The sequence below is a fragment of the Nematostella vectensis genome, chromosome 8, assembly GCF_932526225.1.
Source record: "Nematostella vectensis chromosome 8, jaNemVect1.1, whole genome shotgun sequence".
Lineage (NCBI taxonomy): Eukaryota > Metazoa > Cnidaria > Anthozoa > Actiniaria > Edwardsiidae > Nematostella > Nematostella vectensis.
Window position 1 is genome coordinate 16,028,855 of NC_064041.1, and position 14,695 is coordinate 16,043,549.

A 14,695-nucleotide genomic window follows, 5' to 3' on the forward strand; every position below is an offset into this window, starting at 1 on the left:
AGTTTGCATTTAAGTCTTCACTTACTTTTCTTGTTATAAAAGTTGCACTTAGCCAATACTACACATCTTTTTATTCATATTTTTGGTGCTTCATACATTGATATAGTCACTGCACTTAGCCAATAATACACATTATTTTATTCATATTTTTGTGCTTGATACATCGATAGAAAAACACTTCATAAACTTTTTCTAATTACTTCACAAATTCACTACCTGTATTAATCTCATGATGAGATTGTTGAATCTACAGATTACTGTTCATGCTTTATTTTGATCCTAAGGATCTTTTATATTTGAAATTGAAATAATTGTACTGTTTGATATTGATGTGTTTTTTATGATGTACAGTAATAGTAAAAAAGTTGTTATAAACATACAGTATTCAGAGAATAACTAAGGTCAGTTAACTCACTGCCAGTTAACTAAGCCTTGTTAAACCAGGCCCTTATACCATGGAGGGTGACACATCACCCCAGTGTAACAACAAGAAACAGGCATGCCAGGCGCATACCTAGGATTGGCTGAGGGGGGGTGCACAGTCATAGGTAATATATGGAAAAAGCCTAGCATTTGAAGATTCCATAATAAGAAATGACACTTTTTGGCCACCAAGGAGGGGGTGTGCACGCACCCTGTGTATGCGCCTGCATGCACTAGGATAGGGTGCCAGGGCCGTAGCTAGCTTTTCGGGGAGACGGGGCAGCTGCCCCCTTAGGGGAGCAGGAATTTGCAAAAGGCAAAAAAAAAATAGTGTCTGCCCCTGAGGCAAATAAAGAAATATCTGAGGCTTGCCCCAAATTAACAAAGCTTTCTAGCTACGGCCTTGAAACCTTAAATCAAGGTTCCCATTGTAATGAGTCCTTAATGCCTGAGAACAACATTGGGGAATGCTACATGCTAAAAAACATGGCACAATGGAAATGAGAGTTGTGTCAATGTATCGCTTATAAGGAGGCAGTATGGCACCATGAAAATAAGAGTTCTATCGCTTGTAAGGTGGCGGCATAGCACCTGGAGGCAGCTGGTAGTACTGCTGTTGAGGATATGGGTGGTATTGGGGTGCCCCTGTAGTCACCACCCTGATCCCAGGGCCACTCACGACAGTTGCCCCTCCTGGATTAACCACTGTCATGCCGCCTGGGTAGCTTGTAGATGTTGTTGTTTGGTAAACGACTGTGCCAGGGGTGTTAACAACTACGGCACCTTGGCTGCGTCGAGGTGCCAGGAATGACGAGATGCCACTTGCAACAGCATCAACAGTTTTGTCGACAAGCTGGTAGGCCGGGTCATTAGGGTCCAGTCTTGGCTTGGGTCGCCCGTATGGGTAAGGGTTCCCAACTGTCTCAGGGCCATACTGGGGTGCCATGGGGGGTGGGCCAGTGCGATTTGTCATAACTCGTCGGATCATTTCCCTATCTGGAGCATATGGGAATAACTCGTTGAACGAGTTAAAGTTCATAGGATCAGTGATATATCCTGCTAACACTTGTACCGCTTGAACTCGCGAGCGATCTGAACGGAACCATCGTAGAATCGGGAAAACACCCATGCAGCTGGCTGGGAGCATTTTCGATACGCAGTTTTGCAGAGTTTTTAGCTTGTCATCGTCGAAGCTCATCGTGGATAAAAGCTCGCTGATTTGCTCCGCATACAAGTTCCCCTGGGCATAAACTATCGCTTGTATTTTGTCGTCTACATGCGGAAGACGATGAACTTCGTTCTTCACAATGGCGAAAGCTGTTGGATCCATAATAAATGAGCTTCTTTTTCACTTTGCAAAAACAAAGTTGGAATCGCTTTCCCCTTTAAAAAAGTGCTTTTGAGAGCCTAGTTCTCTTTGAGTGACTACCTTTTGGGTTACTTCTGAAGCTAGCTGTGAACTTAGGTTTATAAACTGCCTTCTCTTCACGATGTTTCACACCTCACGATAGCGCATTACAAATTTTCTATTTTTAGTAGCGCACAAACGTCATGAGCAGTACGTAAGGAAACAAAAATAAACAAGTCACACAGGTAACCCACCGTGCAACAAAGAATCATGATGAAATCTAGTCTTCTACAATGAATATTAAATTCAGAGAATCTGAATATCTTGGTGGAAACAAGTGATTTATCATTGTTATTTCATTTTGTGGTGCGAATTACAAAAATATACTTCTCACCTTCGGATGTATTTGGTTCGCCCTCGGTCCCAGTCACGGTACGAGAGTGTATCGACCGCTCCGAAAAGTTATCGAGCGCCTGTAAATAGTGAGTTCTTCGATGGCCACAGATCTCAAGAAAACGCTGCGAAATGTGTTCAAATTCCGTGAATTCAAGTCGGAACTACAACAGAGGGCGTGTGAGACAGTTAGCAAAGGTTTGTTGGAGTCGATATTTGTAGTCAACGAAACATTCGACGGGAGGAGATAAAAAGCAAATCGAGAATTCATTCATTTCTTCCACTTCCGTTCCCTCGTTACCAAATTTTGATTATTTTCTTATTTTTTTTTTTTTTGATTTTTAACATTAGTTTTCAGGGCGATGGGAAGCATTTTATATATGGTCGAATTTATTGAAACAGAAATTTATTGGGTTTGACCACAGGTAACCCATAAATAACAACTGTTTCCAGTAAAGATAAGGAAATGTGTAGGAAATAACATAGATTTACTGAAGAGATATATATTTTTTATCTTTTTCATTGAACACTAACATTTTTATTCTTCAGGCAGACAAGATGTGTTTGTCTCCATGCCGACTGGCTCAGGAAAGTCCCTGTGCTACCAACTTCCCGCCGTAGTCGCTCCCGGGATAACTATCGTCTTCTCTCCCCTGATAGCACTAATACAGGACCAAGTTACTTACTTGCGAACGCTAAAGATTACGGTAGAAACTCTTAACTCAAAACTGCCTGAGAGTGAGCGTAAGCGAGTAATGAAGGACTTATATTTTGTAAAGCCGACCGTTAAGTTACTCTACATCACTCCTGAACTTGCGGCTACTCCTGGCTTTCAAAAAGTTTTGGATTCTTTATATAAAAGGAAGCTGTTGTCCTTATTTGCTGTTGATGAGGCGCACTGCGTCTCTCAGTGGGGACATGACTTCCGTCCAGATTATCTCCGGCTTGGTAAATTACGGAATAAGTATAAAGACGTTGCCTGGGTTGCTCTGACAGCTACGGCAACATCAAGAGTAAAGGAGGATATTCTGACAGCATTGCACATGCAATCCAATGTTGCAGTATTCAAGAGCCAGTGCTATCGCCCTAACCTCTACTATGATATCAGGTTAGAGGGGGGGGGGGCAGCGGAGGAGTAGTTACAGTATCTGACCCCAAATATTGGTTATGTTGAAAATGGTATTATTTTTCTTTCAATTAAGTACATTTAAAAAAATAGCCTGCATGCATCCGGTTTTCAAATTCAAACCAGATGCATGCAGGCTGCTGGCAAATGGACTAGACCCATTTGCATTTAGATATAATATTTATTGTCCAAAGTACAGACAGATAATGAACTCAATCACATTTTCTGGGTTGAGAAAATGCAATCAGAAGTCAATTTATTTAGCAGTCTCCTTCTTATTAATATAGCAGTTACCTTCTTATTAATTTACCAGTTACCTTATCAATTTACCAGTTACCTTTTCATTAATTTAGCAATTACCTTATTATTTATTTAGCAGTTACCTTCTTATTAATTCAGCAGTTACCTTCATTATTTCTTATCTTGGCACTTAAGTAGGTTGGATTCAGGACCATTCTCTCCTTCTGGACATTGCCTGTGGAACACATGATAGCTATATGTCATGTGCTATTAACTTTTGGGTACTGTGTATAACCACTGTTTGGCTCAGCTAATTATTCCCTGTTTCCATTCAGTTTTAAAGTCTTGACTTTTGGGTACTGTGTATAACCACTGTTTGGCTCAGCTTATTATTCTCTGTTTCCATTTAGTTTTAAAGAGCTTCTTGAGGACCCTTATGCAGATCTTAAGCAGTTTGCAGATGCTGCCCTGGAAGATGAGGACTCCGGTGAAGCAAAGGTAAAACTGTGGACATTGCAAGGTGGTTGATATTTCTGTTATAACAATTCTTGGCAGTAGGGTAGGCTTTTGCCTTCAAGGACCTTGCAATGCCACTCAGTGAGATGCTTCTTTCTTTTGCAACAGGGGAGTGGTATAATCTATTGTCGTACGAGGGATGCCTGTCAAGAGGTAGCTTCCAGACTTTCCAGGAAGGGATTATCAGCAAAGCCCTACCATGCAGGTGACTCTATGTGCAGTAAATCAAGAATTTCCAGGAAGGATTATCAGGGAAAAGTTTTCAATGCAGAGAGTTTAGTGAACATTGTGCACTTGTTTTAGAGCAGTACCGTAGTTCTGCAGTGCTACTGGCTAGGTGACAATCAGGTGATGGAAGAAGGAAACTTGAGTGTTACAATTAATTGGTAATTGCATTGATACATGGATTGTTTTACCAAACTTGTGCACAGCCCTAAAGGCTAGGAAACACAGTAATATATTTTGCCCAGTCTTTTGTTATATTGATATAGAACAGAAGACATCAGATTGACGGTCGTGTTATTTGCTTATCCTGTAGGACTGAAGTCAGATAAGAGGGATAAGGTTCAGCAGGAATGGATGGAAGGCAAGGTGGCTGTGATCTGTGCCACTATCAGCTTTGGCATGGGTGTGGACAAGGGCGACGTCAGGTAAGGCTGGGCATTGACAAGGGTGATGTCAGGTAAATCATTGGCCTCAACAAGGGTGATGTAAGGAGAGAAATGGATGTGGACAAGGATAATGTCAGTTAGGCATTATTTCCAGTATCTCATCAGAAGTTGCACTTGTACATTACAATGTCTGAATGATTTTCTCATCTGCAGGTTTGTGGCCCACTGGAGTCTTCCACAATCTATGGAGGGATACTACCAGGAGTCAGGCAGAGCAGGAAGAGATGGACAACCATCCTACTGCCGCCTGTATTACTCACGGTGAGTGATTGACAACCATCTACTGCCGCCTGTATTACTCACGGTGAGTGATAGATAACCATTCTACTGCCACCTGTATTACTCACGGTGAGTGATAGATAACCATTCTACTGCCACCTGTATTACTCACGGAGAGTGATAGATAACCATCCTACTGCCACCTGTATTACGCACGGTGAGTGATGGAAATCATCCTACTGCCACCTGTATTACGCACGGTGAGTGATGGAAATCATCCTACTGCCACCTGTATTACGCACGGTGAGTGATGGAAATCATCCTACTGCCACCTGTATTACTCACGGTGAGTGATGGACAACCATTCTACTGCCACCTGTATTACTCACGGTGAGTGATAGATAACCATCCTACTGCCACCTGTATTACGCACGGTGAGTGATGGAAATCATCCTACTGCCACCTGTATTACTCACGGTGAGTGATGGACAACCATCCTACTGCCGCCTGTATTACTCACGGTGAGTGATAGACAACCATTCTACTGCCGCCTGTATTACTCACGGTGAGTGATGGACAACCATTCTACTGCCACCTGTATTACTCACGGTGAGTGATGGACAACCATTCTACTGCCGCCTGTATTACTCACGGTGAGTGATTGACAACCATCTACTGCCGCCTGTATTACTTATGGTGAGTGATGGACAACCATCCTACTGCCGCCTGTATTACTCACAGTGAGTGATGGACAACCATTCTACTGCCGCCTGTATTACTCACGGTGAGTGATGGACAACCATTCTACTGCCACCTGTATTACTCACGGTGAGTGATGGACAACCATTCTACTGCCGCCTGTATTACTCACAGTGAGTGATGGACAACCATTCTACTGCCACCTGTATTACTCACGGTGAGTGATGGACAACCATTCTACTGCCACCTGTATTACTCATGGTGAGTGATGGACAACCATTATACTGCCGCCTGTATTACTCACGGTGAGAAATGGACAACCATTCTACTGCCGCCTGTATTACTCACGGTGAGTGATGGACAACCATTCTACTGCCGCCTGTATTACTCACGGTGAGTGATGGACAACCATTCTACTGCCACCTGTATTACTCACGGTGAGTGATGGACAACCATCCTACTGCCGCCTGTATTACTCACGGTGAGTGATGGACAACCATCCTACTGCCGCCTGTATTACGCACGGTGAGTGATGGACAACCATCCTACTGCCGCCTGTATTACGCACGGTGAGTGATGGAAATCATCCTACTGCCACCTGTATTACTCACGGTGAGTGATGGACAACCATTCTACTGCCACCTGTATTACTCACAGTGAGTGATAGATAACCATCCTACTGCCGCCTGTATTACTCACGGTGAGTGATAGATAACCATTCTACTGCCACCTGTATTACTCACGGTGAGTGATGGACAACCATTCTACTGCCGCCTGTATTACTCACGGTGAGTGATAGATAACCATCCTACTGCCACCTGTATTACGCACGGTGAGTGATGGAAATCATCCTACTGCCACCTGTATTACTCACGGTGAGTGATGGACAACCATCCTATTGCCGCCTGTATTACTCACGGTGAGTGATAGACAACCATCCTACTGCCGCCTGTATTACTCACGGTGAGTGATGGACAACCATTCTACTGCCGCCTGTATTACTCACGGTGAGTGATGGACAACCATCCTACTGCCGCCTGTATTACGCACGGTGAGTGATAGACAACCATCCTACTGCCACCTGTATTACTCACGGTGAGTGATAGATAACCATCCTACTGCCACCTGTATTACGCACGGTGAGTGATGGACAACTATCCTACTGCCGCTTGTATTACTTACGGTATTACTTACTTTGAGTTTTGGGTAGGAAGTAATGGAAAACTGTCTATCCTGTATTACATGTGTTAGAGGGTAATGTTAATAAAGAAGTATGTCCATTGATCCATTTGTCTTCTCCCATCTTAGTTTAATCCAAATGTATGGTGTTATTTTGTCTATCTACAGTGCTGAGAGAGATCAAGTTTTGTTTTTAATCAAGAATGACATGAAGAAGAGACTGGTAAGACGCGACACATCTTCATCTCTATTCACATACAGCTTGAGTTTTAATACACCCTTTGTCTATGATTTAAACATTCTTCTTAACCAATAAAACCTACTGGATCTTGCTGGAAATAAAACTACTTTTATAGTATGAGTCTCTCAGATATCAGTTAATCACAGCTAATAAGATTATTGTTTTCTTAAGGTTAAAGCTGAGTTGTTTGTTGTTGGTCTTGCTGTTGGTCTTGTTGTTGGTCTTGCTGTTGGTCTTGCTGTTGGTCTTGCTGTTGGTCTTGCTGTTGGTCTTGCTGTTGGTCTTGCTGTTGGTCTTGCTGTTGGTCTTGCTGTTGGTCTTGCTGTTGGTCTTGCTGTTGGTCTTGCTGTTGGTCTTGCTGTTGGTCTTGCTGTTGGTCTTGCTGTTGGTCTTGCTGTTGGTCTTGTCGTAGGTCTTGTACTGTAGTTGGTGTTGTTGATGATAATGGAATTGAGGGGAGGGGAAGAATGCATCTGCACTCATAGCATTTAAATCCTGCGTGCGACTCACTCTAATGTTGCCCTGGTTTTTTTTTTTTTTTTGCAGAAAAAAGCTAATGCCGCTCAAAAGAACAAGGCGGTCCAAGTAAGCTTTCAGGCTGTGGTCGAATACTGTGAAGAGCCGAGGTAAAAATGAACATAGCTAGCCACCCATCTTGAATATCCTTTGTACGTTCTGATCTATTGCTGTATTGCTGATGGCATTAATAAGTTTGTCAGAAACGTTTCGTGTTAATGTGCATGTCTGATGATGATGATGAGGAGAAGGATGATGATCACGATGATGATTGCATTAATATGCTTGTCGCAAGCATCTACAGTGTGTCAAAGCTCGTGTTGAGTGCATCAGTTTCACAAGTCTTGATTCATCAATGCCTTGTTTTTCAGCTGCCGGCATGGTAGAATAGCCAAGTACTTTGGTGACGAAATGCCTCAGGTACACAGTTGAGAATATGTCATAAATACATACATTTCCTGATAGCCGCATTGGAACATACTTTCACAGAACATGTTGTGCACGGATAATAACAAATTTAGTGTTGTTATCTTTTCCAGTGCAACAAGGGCTGCGATTACTGCAAAACTCCGCGCCTTTGCGAGTCAAACGCTGATCACTGGCGCCGAGGAGTTATGTCGGGGAGCATGAAGAAGGGGAAAATGGCCAGCGGTCATACTTACATTGCGCATGCACCGTCTTCAGGGGAAGACCCAGACCTCTACGGGGGAGGGCGGCGCGGTTATGATATCACGTGAGTAAACTCATTTTCATGTCTGTTCTTTTTCAGTAGTATCCTAAAACGAAATTTTTGTGTAGGTTTTGTGATTGTTTGAGATATCAACCCAGGGTTATTAGTATCTCGTACTCTGGAGGGAACATTTTTACCATTACATCATTAAGATTTGAAGTGTAACCTTTGCGTTGATCATCGCTTTATTTGGTTATCACTTAACTAAAATTATCGTTTTAAAATCTTAGTTTCACCATTACCGTCGAATTTACCACTATAATCCTACAGTACGTGCTCACATATCTTTTTCCAAAGCTCTTACGATGACGAAGAAACGAGCGGCAAAGATGGCGGCTCAGATGACGAGAGATCCTTCCGCTCCAAGCTGATACAGAGTGAGTTCAAAAAGAGGCGTGGTACCCAGCCCAGGACTTCATCAGCCAATGACGACACACCGGGGTGGGGATGCCGGCTTAAGGAGGCGTCAAACTTTGTGCATATCTCCAGGCTACCTGTGAAGGTACGAAGGCGTCAAACTTTGTGCATATCTCCAGGCTACCTGGAAGGTAAGGAGGCGTCAAGCTTTGAACATATCCCCAGGTTGTCTGTGAAGGTAAGAAGGCGTCAAACTTTGTGCATATCTCCAGGCTACCTGTGAAGGTAAGGAGGCGTCAAACTTTGTGCACATCACCTGGCTATCTGTGAAGGTAAGAAGGTGTCAAACTTCGTGCATATCTCCAGGCTACCTGTGAAGGTAAGGAGGCATCGAACTTCGTGCATATCTCCAGGCTACCTGTGAAGGTAAGAAGGCGTCAAACTTTGTGCATATCTCCAGGCTACCTGTGAAGTTAAGAGGGCGTCAAACTTTGTGCATATCTCCAGGCTACCTGTGAAGGTAAGAGGGCGTCAAACTTTGTGCATTTCTCCAGGCTAAAGGTAAGGAGGAGTCAAACTTTGTTCATATCTCCAGACAAAAGGTAAGGAGGCGTCAAACTTTGTGCATATCTCCAGACGAAAGGTAAGGAGGCGTCAAACTTTGTACATTTCTCCAGGCTACCTGCCATTTTGTCATCCTTGCAAAGTACCAAGTGTGAGAAAGCATACATTTCTATAGAAACAAAGGATTTTTTTTAAATCTGATGTATGTGTGTGTTGAACCTTTTGTTTATTTTCCTTGCAGGTCCGCGAGTACTGCCTACAGATGATAGAGACCGCCTTGAAAGCTAACGTCCGGGCGTCCGGAGCAGTGGACCGTCTGTCCGACCTTTTGTATACTGCCGAACGAAATGCCGTAGACTTGGAATACTCTGTTTTCCGTAGCAGCAAACTTCACACCACTTACCGCGCCAACTGCATGAAGAAAGCGAAGGAAATCAAGGCTGCCACTTCGGCTGGGGAGAATTTTGACTGCAATGTAGACGTTAAGGGGGAAGAAGAGAGAAAAGTTTCCTTACAGGAGCTGAAGGATAAAGAATTGAAGGCAAGAGAGGCTTTTCTCAAGCAGGAAGGTGTCAGGGATGTAGCGATAACGGACATGTTGTCACAGGAGAGTGAATCTGCAGGCGAGGGGAGTGGGCCAGATAAGACGTCCGCGTTTGTGACTGCTCGTACCCTCCTAGAAAAAGGGAGTTCGTCACAGTCAGGGGCCAGCAAAGATCACGAAGAGGATGGAAGGTCATTTGAGACGTTAAGGCCTGCCAAGCCCCTAAAAGGGTCCGTTCGATTTCATGACAACATTCACGAAGCCTATTTAGATGACTTTGATAGCAATATCGATTATGATTATGGTATTGATCATATCGATGATAATCAGTGTGCTTATGTGGATAAAGGGATCGAGAGAGATTTTGACAATGATGACTACAGAATGGCTGATCGCTGTGATGATGAAGGTAGAACGAGATCAAATAGCACATTTACGACTGCGGGGGAAATTCTAACGTCTTCAAAAGCAAATAGTGGTAAAGTTATGGGTTCCAAATCCTCCTGCTCGTTTGTAGCTGCAAGTAGCCTTCGAAGAGAAATATCTAAAAGATTCACCTCGGAGACTGATGTGTCAGACAAAGATGAAAGACGAGTGGCGAAGTCTTCTCAGAATACGCGTGAAAAGCCTACAAAAACAAAGAGGACAAAGAAAATAATCCACAATTCTGGTCCCTCTATTAAGACGTTTTTCACATCAAAGGAGAGTCTGGGGACTAGTGTATCATCCGTAGGAGAACACGTGACCTCTATGCCGAGTGAGCCTGGTGCGGATGAGACAGGAGGGTTCCAGGAAAAGTTTGAGAACTCGTCCAAGAAGCGTTTCTTGAAATGCGTAGGGAAAACCTCTAGGATTGCGGCAACGCACCCAGTAGATGAGTTGCGAGCGAGTAAGAAGCCCAGACTTGCAAAAGTTGAGGTACCATGCAATAAAGAAACTGATTTGGACGAAAGAGTCAATGATACCTTAACGAGTACAGATGGACAATTATCTCTACGAGGAACATCAGGCTCAGTGACGAATACTTTGGAGGATTTAGCAGCTAGCATATCTTCGACAGCAAGTTGTAATCCGAAAGACAGTTCTATGATACCTCCATCTGGCACCGGGAAATCCACGGAATCTTCACTTGATAACCACACAACACGTGCTACAGAGCCCCGGACTGACCCTGTCCTTCACCCTGACCCTGACCTTGAACTTGACCCTGACCTTAACACTAATAGAACAGAGCGAAGTGACAGAGCGAAGAGACGGTCTCGACACGATCATAAACATAGACACACTTCTTCGATCAGCCATCGTAATGATGTCAAAATGACGTTACTGATGGCGAATAAAAAGCCGTCGTCTCCATGGAAACCATCTGGACCGACGCCAGGGAGTGTCAAAGGCGTGGCCCACGTGGTCGTGAAGTACCTCAGCCCGTACTTGAAAGAGGGCCGCATTGCATCCAAGGTGAGGAGACAGCGCGCTCTCTGCACCCTTGTTTTATAACCTGCCTGGCTTGTTTAATAACCCTGCCCGGCTTGTTTAATAACCTGCCTGTCTTGTTTTATCACCTGTTTGTATGTCTTGTTTTATAACCTGTCAAGCTTGTTTTATAACCTGTCTGGCTTGTTTTATAACCGGTTTTTCTCGTTTTATAACCTGTCTGTCTTGTCAGGATCTTTTCAAGTCGCTGGCGCGAAACCTGACTCACAGTTTGCTGGAATCCAGTAAAACTCTTCCAGAATCGCAATGTAGGTATCATTGGAGAAGCTTCAAAGTACTTGGCGATATGTTCCCCTTACAACCTCTTTTTTATTCTGTTGGTAGTAAAAGCCGCAGTCAGACTGGCGATTAAGAACTTGTTCAGTGAATGCAAGACGTACGGAAGCGATGCTGACTGGGAGAAGTTTGTTAAATAAGCATCGAGGTCATTCAGACGAGCCGAGAAGTTTCAACTTATTACTCGTGGAGATTTTCACCAGTAGAAACAACCGTTCATCATTGGAAAAAAAGATATTATTATATGGAAAGCGAACCCCCTTGGAAAAATTTCCAAAAATAGTCTCTATGAAATAAATACCCAAGACGAACGCAGAAGCGAGTTTTATTAGAGATCCTTTTAGGTGTCTTAAAGGGACTTTGTTAAAAGAATGAAGCACAATCTCTTCGAAGCCCTTCCATGAAACCTCTGAAAAGAACTTTCTCGTTTTACGATTTCTTGTCTTTGTTGTATTTTCCACGGGAAGAATTATAATTGTAAAAAATTCCAAAAAGTCCAGGATATATGCACCCAAGAAGGAGCAAATGTCCTATGCTGCGATCGTTCTGACCTCTGCCACGCTATTCGTTTGAGGTCGAGTACATAGTGTGACAGAGCTTCAGTAAATAGCGTGACAGAGCTCCAGTACATAGCGTGACAGAGCTCCAGTAAATAGCGTGACAGAGCTCCAGTACATAGCGTGACAGAGCTCCAGTACATAGCGTGACAGAGCTCCAGTACATAGCGTGACAGAGCTCCAGTACATAGCGTGACAGAGCTCCAGTAAATAGCGTGACAGAGCTCCAGTACATAGCGTGACAGAGCTCCAGTACATAGCGTGACAGAGCTCCAGTACATAGCGTGACAGAGGTCACAATGATTGCTTAGGAGACTAGCGCAAGTGGTGCGTCGCTCTTGTTATTGTTGTTTAATGCCCGTGTTTTTCGTCATCAGTTCCGTTTTTAGGCTCCCTATTTGGATTTCGACATTTCTAATGTTATCTTGGATTGTGACTTGAATTGCTATGATAATAATGAAATTGCTGAAGAAATGATATGAGCTCTAATATATTTATTTCCACCAAAGTTTTGTGATTTAAAGAGCATGAGATGTGAATTAAATACTTTGGATAAAAAAAAACTATGATCAGTGTGTATATTAGTATTCTTTAAAGGTTTTTTCATTGCATTTTATGCATTCGTTCATTCGTCATAATTTTGCTCCTGTGAACGTGTATGCTTGCGGTCTCCATAAAAGCAATCAATGATGGTTTTCCTGTGGCCCATATGGTCTAGGAACTAGCCATGGTTTATTTAGTACATTTGGCGATGATAATCAGAGGCGGATCCAGGAGCTCCAAAAAGGGGGGGGGCTAAGGTTTTTTTGTTATTTCAAAGCAAAATATCTGAAAATAGGGGGGGGCTAAGGAAAGGTTTTTGTTATTTTAAAGCCAAATATCTGAAAATAGGGGGGAGCTAAGGAAGGGTTTTTGTTATTTCAAAGCCAAATATCTGAAAATAGGGGGGGGGCTAAGGAAAGGTTTTTGTTATTTCAAAGCCAAATATCTGAAAATAGGGGGGAGGGGGCTAAGGAAGGGTTTTTGTTATTTCAAAGCCAAATATCTGAAAATATGGGGGAGGGGGCTAAGGAAGGGTTTTTGTTATTTCAAAGCCAAATATCTGAAAATAGGGGAGGGGCTAAGGGATGGTTTTTGTTATTTCAAAGCCAAATATCTGAAAATAGGGGGGAGGGGGCTAAGGAAGGGTTTTTGTTATTTCAAAGCCAAATATCTGAAAATAGGGGGAGGGGGCTAAGGAAAGGTTTTTGTTATTTCAAAGCCAAATATCTGAAAATAGGGGGGGGGGGCTAAGGAAGGGTTTTTGTTATTTCAAAGCCAAATATCTGAAAATAGGGGGAGGGGGCTAAGGTAGGGTTTTTGTTATTTCAAAGCCAAATATTTGAATATAGAGGGGGGGGCTAAGGAAAGGTTTTTGTTATTTCAATGCCAAATATCTGAAAATAGGGGGGGGCTAAGGAAGGGTTTTTGTTATTTCAAAGCCAAATATCTGAAAATAGGGGGGGCTAAGGAAAGGTTTTTGTTATTTCAATGCCAAATATCTGAAAATAGGGGGGGCTAAGGAAGGGTTTTTGTTATTTCAAAGCCAAATATCTGAAAATAGGGGGGGGCTAGGGAAGGGTTTTTGTTATTTCAAAGCCAAATATCTGAAAATAGGGGGGAGGGGGGCGTGCTTGGGCCCCTGTTAATGGTTACCCAGCGGCCGATAGAAAAATCGTAAAACTAGTCGTAGATTATATAGCGATATCTGATGGTTTCCCTGTGGCCATTTGGGTCTTTGGACTATGACTGATAGTTTCCCCACTGCTCTTGGGCCAAGCCTCTGTTAAAATCTGTGGCATACGGCTTTGAGGTCCGTTTGACACCAAGAGACATACTTTTATTCGCTCTGAAATTATATTCTTTCCCTATGATTCTGCCTGTTTCTTCCATTTGCCATCGTACTATGTCCCGTTCGGACTATCTTCTGAGCAGTTTGCATACTTATGTCATATAAGTAAGGGTCTCATTAAGTGTCCGGAAGAAGCAAGAAGTGTAAGACGTTTAGGTTGTTATCCTAAAAGAAATCGCAAGGACGATTGCACCGCGAACACCAACAGCTAAAACAACCGGTTCCTAGAACACACGCTAACATACGGATAAACACGGCTACCATTCCTGGGTTATCGTTAACCTGCTTTCTAGGAATCCGCTCGGAAATCCAAGAGCCAGACGTGAAATGCACTGTCCGATCCACTTTAGCCGGCTTTTCTCCTCCAAAGACAACTTTAAAACTCTAAGTTTCGCGGTCTAGCGAGGACATGTACGTACTGTACCCCAGACTTTCATTGTTGGCTTTGGTAGAAATAAGTCCTTGGCTAGTTTATATTTTAGGGGGAAATTTACTTTTATTGTTAAAAATTGAGCGCTTATCACGTAGCATTTAATGGCCACCTTCTCCCTGCCGTCGCCTCGGTAGTTTCTTGATACATAAAGAAGTACGGAATGCAAAATATTTAATTATTGGAGATTCGTGACGTAGGGGCAATAATAAAGTATGAGTGCACATTTGGGTCCCCTGGGAAGCATCCTGGGACCCCTTGCGGAGTTTGTAATAATAACA

At 43.1% G+C, this 14,695-nt stretch overlaps 2 protein-coding genes across 2 annotated transcripts; one reads left to right on the forward strand and one right to left on the reverse strand.

Annotated features, from left to right (window-relative positions):
* Nucleotides 1-53: 53 nt before the first annotated feature.
* On the reverse strand, nucleotides 54-1,939 carry LOC5505345 (proline and serine-rich protein 1). Its single transcript, XM_048731054.1, has one exon. The coding sequence runs from the start codon at nucleotides 1,751-1,753 to the stop codon at nucleotides 986-988; it is 768 nt and encodes a 255-aa protein (XP_048587011.1). The 5' UTR covers nucleotides 1,754-1,939; the 3' UTR covers nucleotides 54-985.
* Nucleotides 1,940-2,076: 137 nt separating this feature from the next.
* On the forward strand, nucleotides 2,077-12,656 carry LOC5505346 (ATP-dependent DNA helicase Q5). Its single transcript, XM_032373771.2, has 14 exons — nucleotides 2,077-2,362; nucleotides 2,714-3,272; nucleotides 3,941-4,028; nucleotides 4,155-4,251; nucleotides 4,585-4,696; nucleotides 4,871-4,978; nucleotides 6,983-7,037; nucleotides 7,602-7,681; nucleotides 7,943-7,991; nucleotides 8,111-8,304; nucleotides 8,599-8,803; nucleotides 9,464-11,224; nucleotides 11,433-11,508; nucleotides 11,585-12,656. The coding sequence occupies exons 1-14, from the start codon at nucleotides 2,266-2,268 to the stop codon at nucleotides 11,674-11,676; spliced, it is 3,573 nt and encodes a 1,190-aa protein (XP_032229662.1). The 5' UTR covers nucleotides 2,077-2,265; the 3' UTR covers nucleotides 11,677-12,656.
* Nucleotides 12,657-14,695: the final 2,039 nt, after the last annotated feature.

What these genes read in the sequence shown, in the direction of transcription:
- LOC5505345 (XM_048731054.1), bottom strand. Translation starts at nt 1,753, where the DNA reads ATGGATCCAACAGCTTTCGCCATTGTGAAGAACGAAGTTCATCGTCTT.
- LOC5505346 (XM_032373771.2), top strand. Translation starts at nt 2,266, where the DNA reads ATGGCCACAGATCTCAAGAAAACGCTGCGAAATGTGTTCAAATTCCGT. An exon ending in GTGGACAAGGGCGACGTCAG is followed by an intron (nt 4,697 to 4,870) that starts GTAAGGCTGGGC and finishes TCTCATCTGCAG; the next exon opens with GTTTGTGGCCCACTGGAGTC. An exon ending in AGGGCCGCATTGCATCCAAG is followed by an intron (nt 11,225 to 11,432) that starts GTGAGGAGACAG and finishes CTGTCTTGTCAG; the next exon opens with GATCTTTTCAAGTCGCTGGC.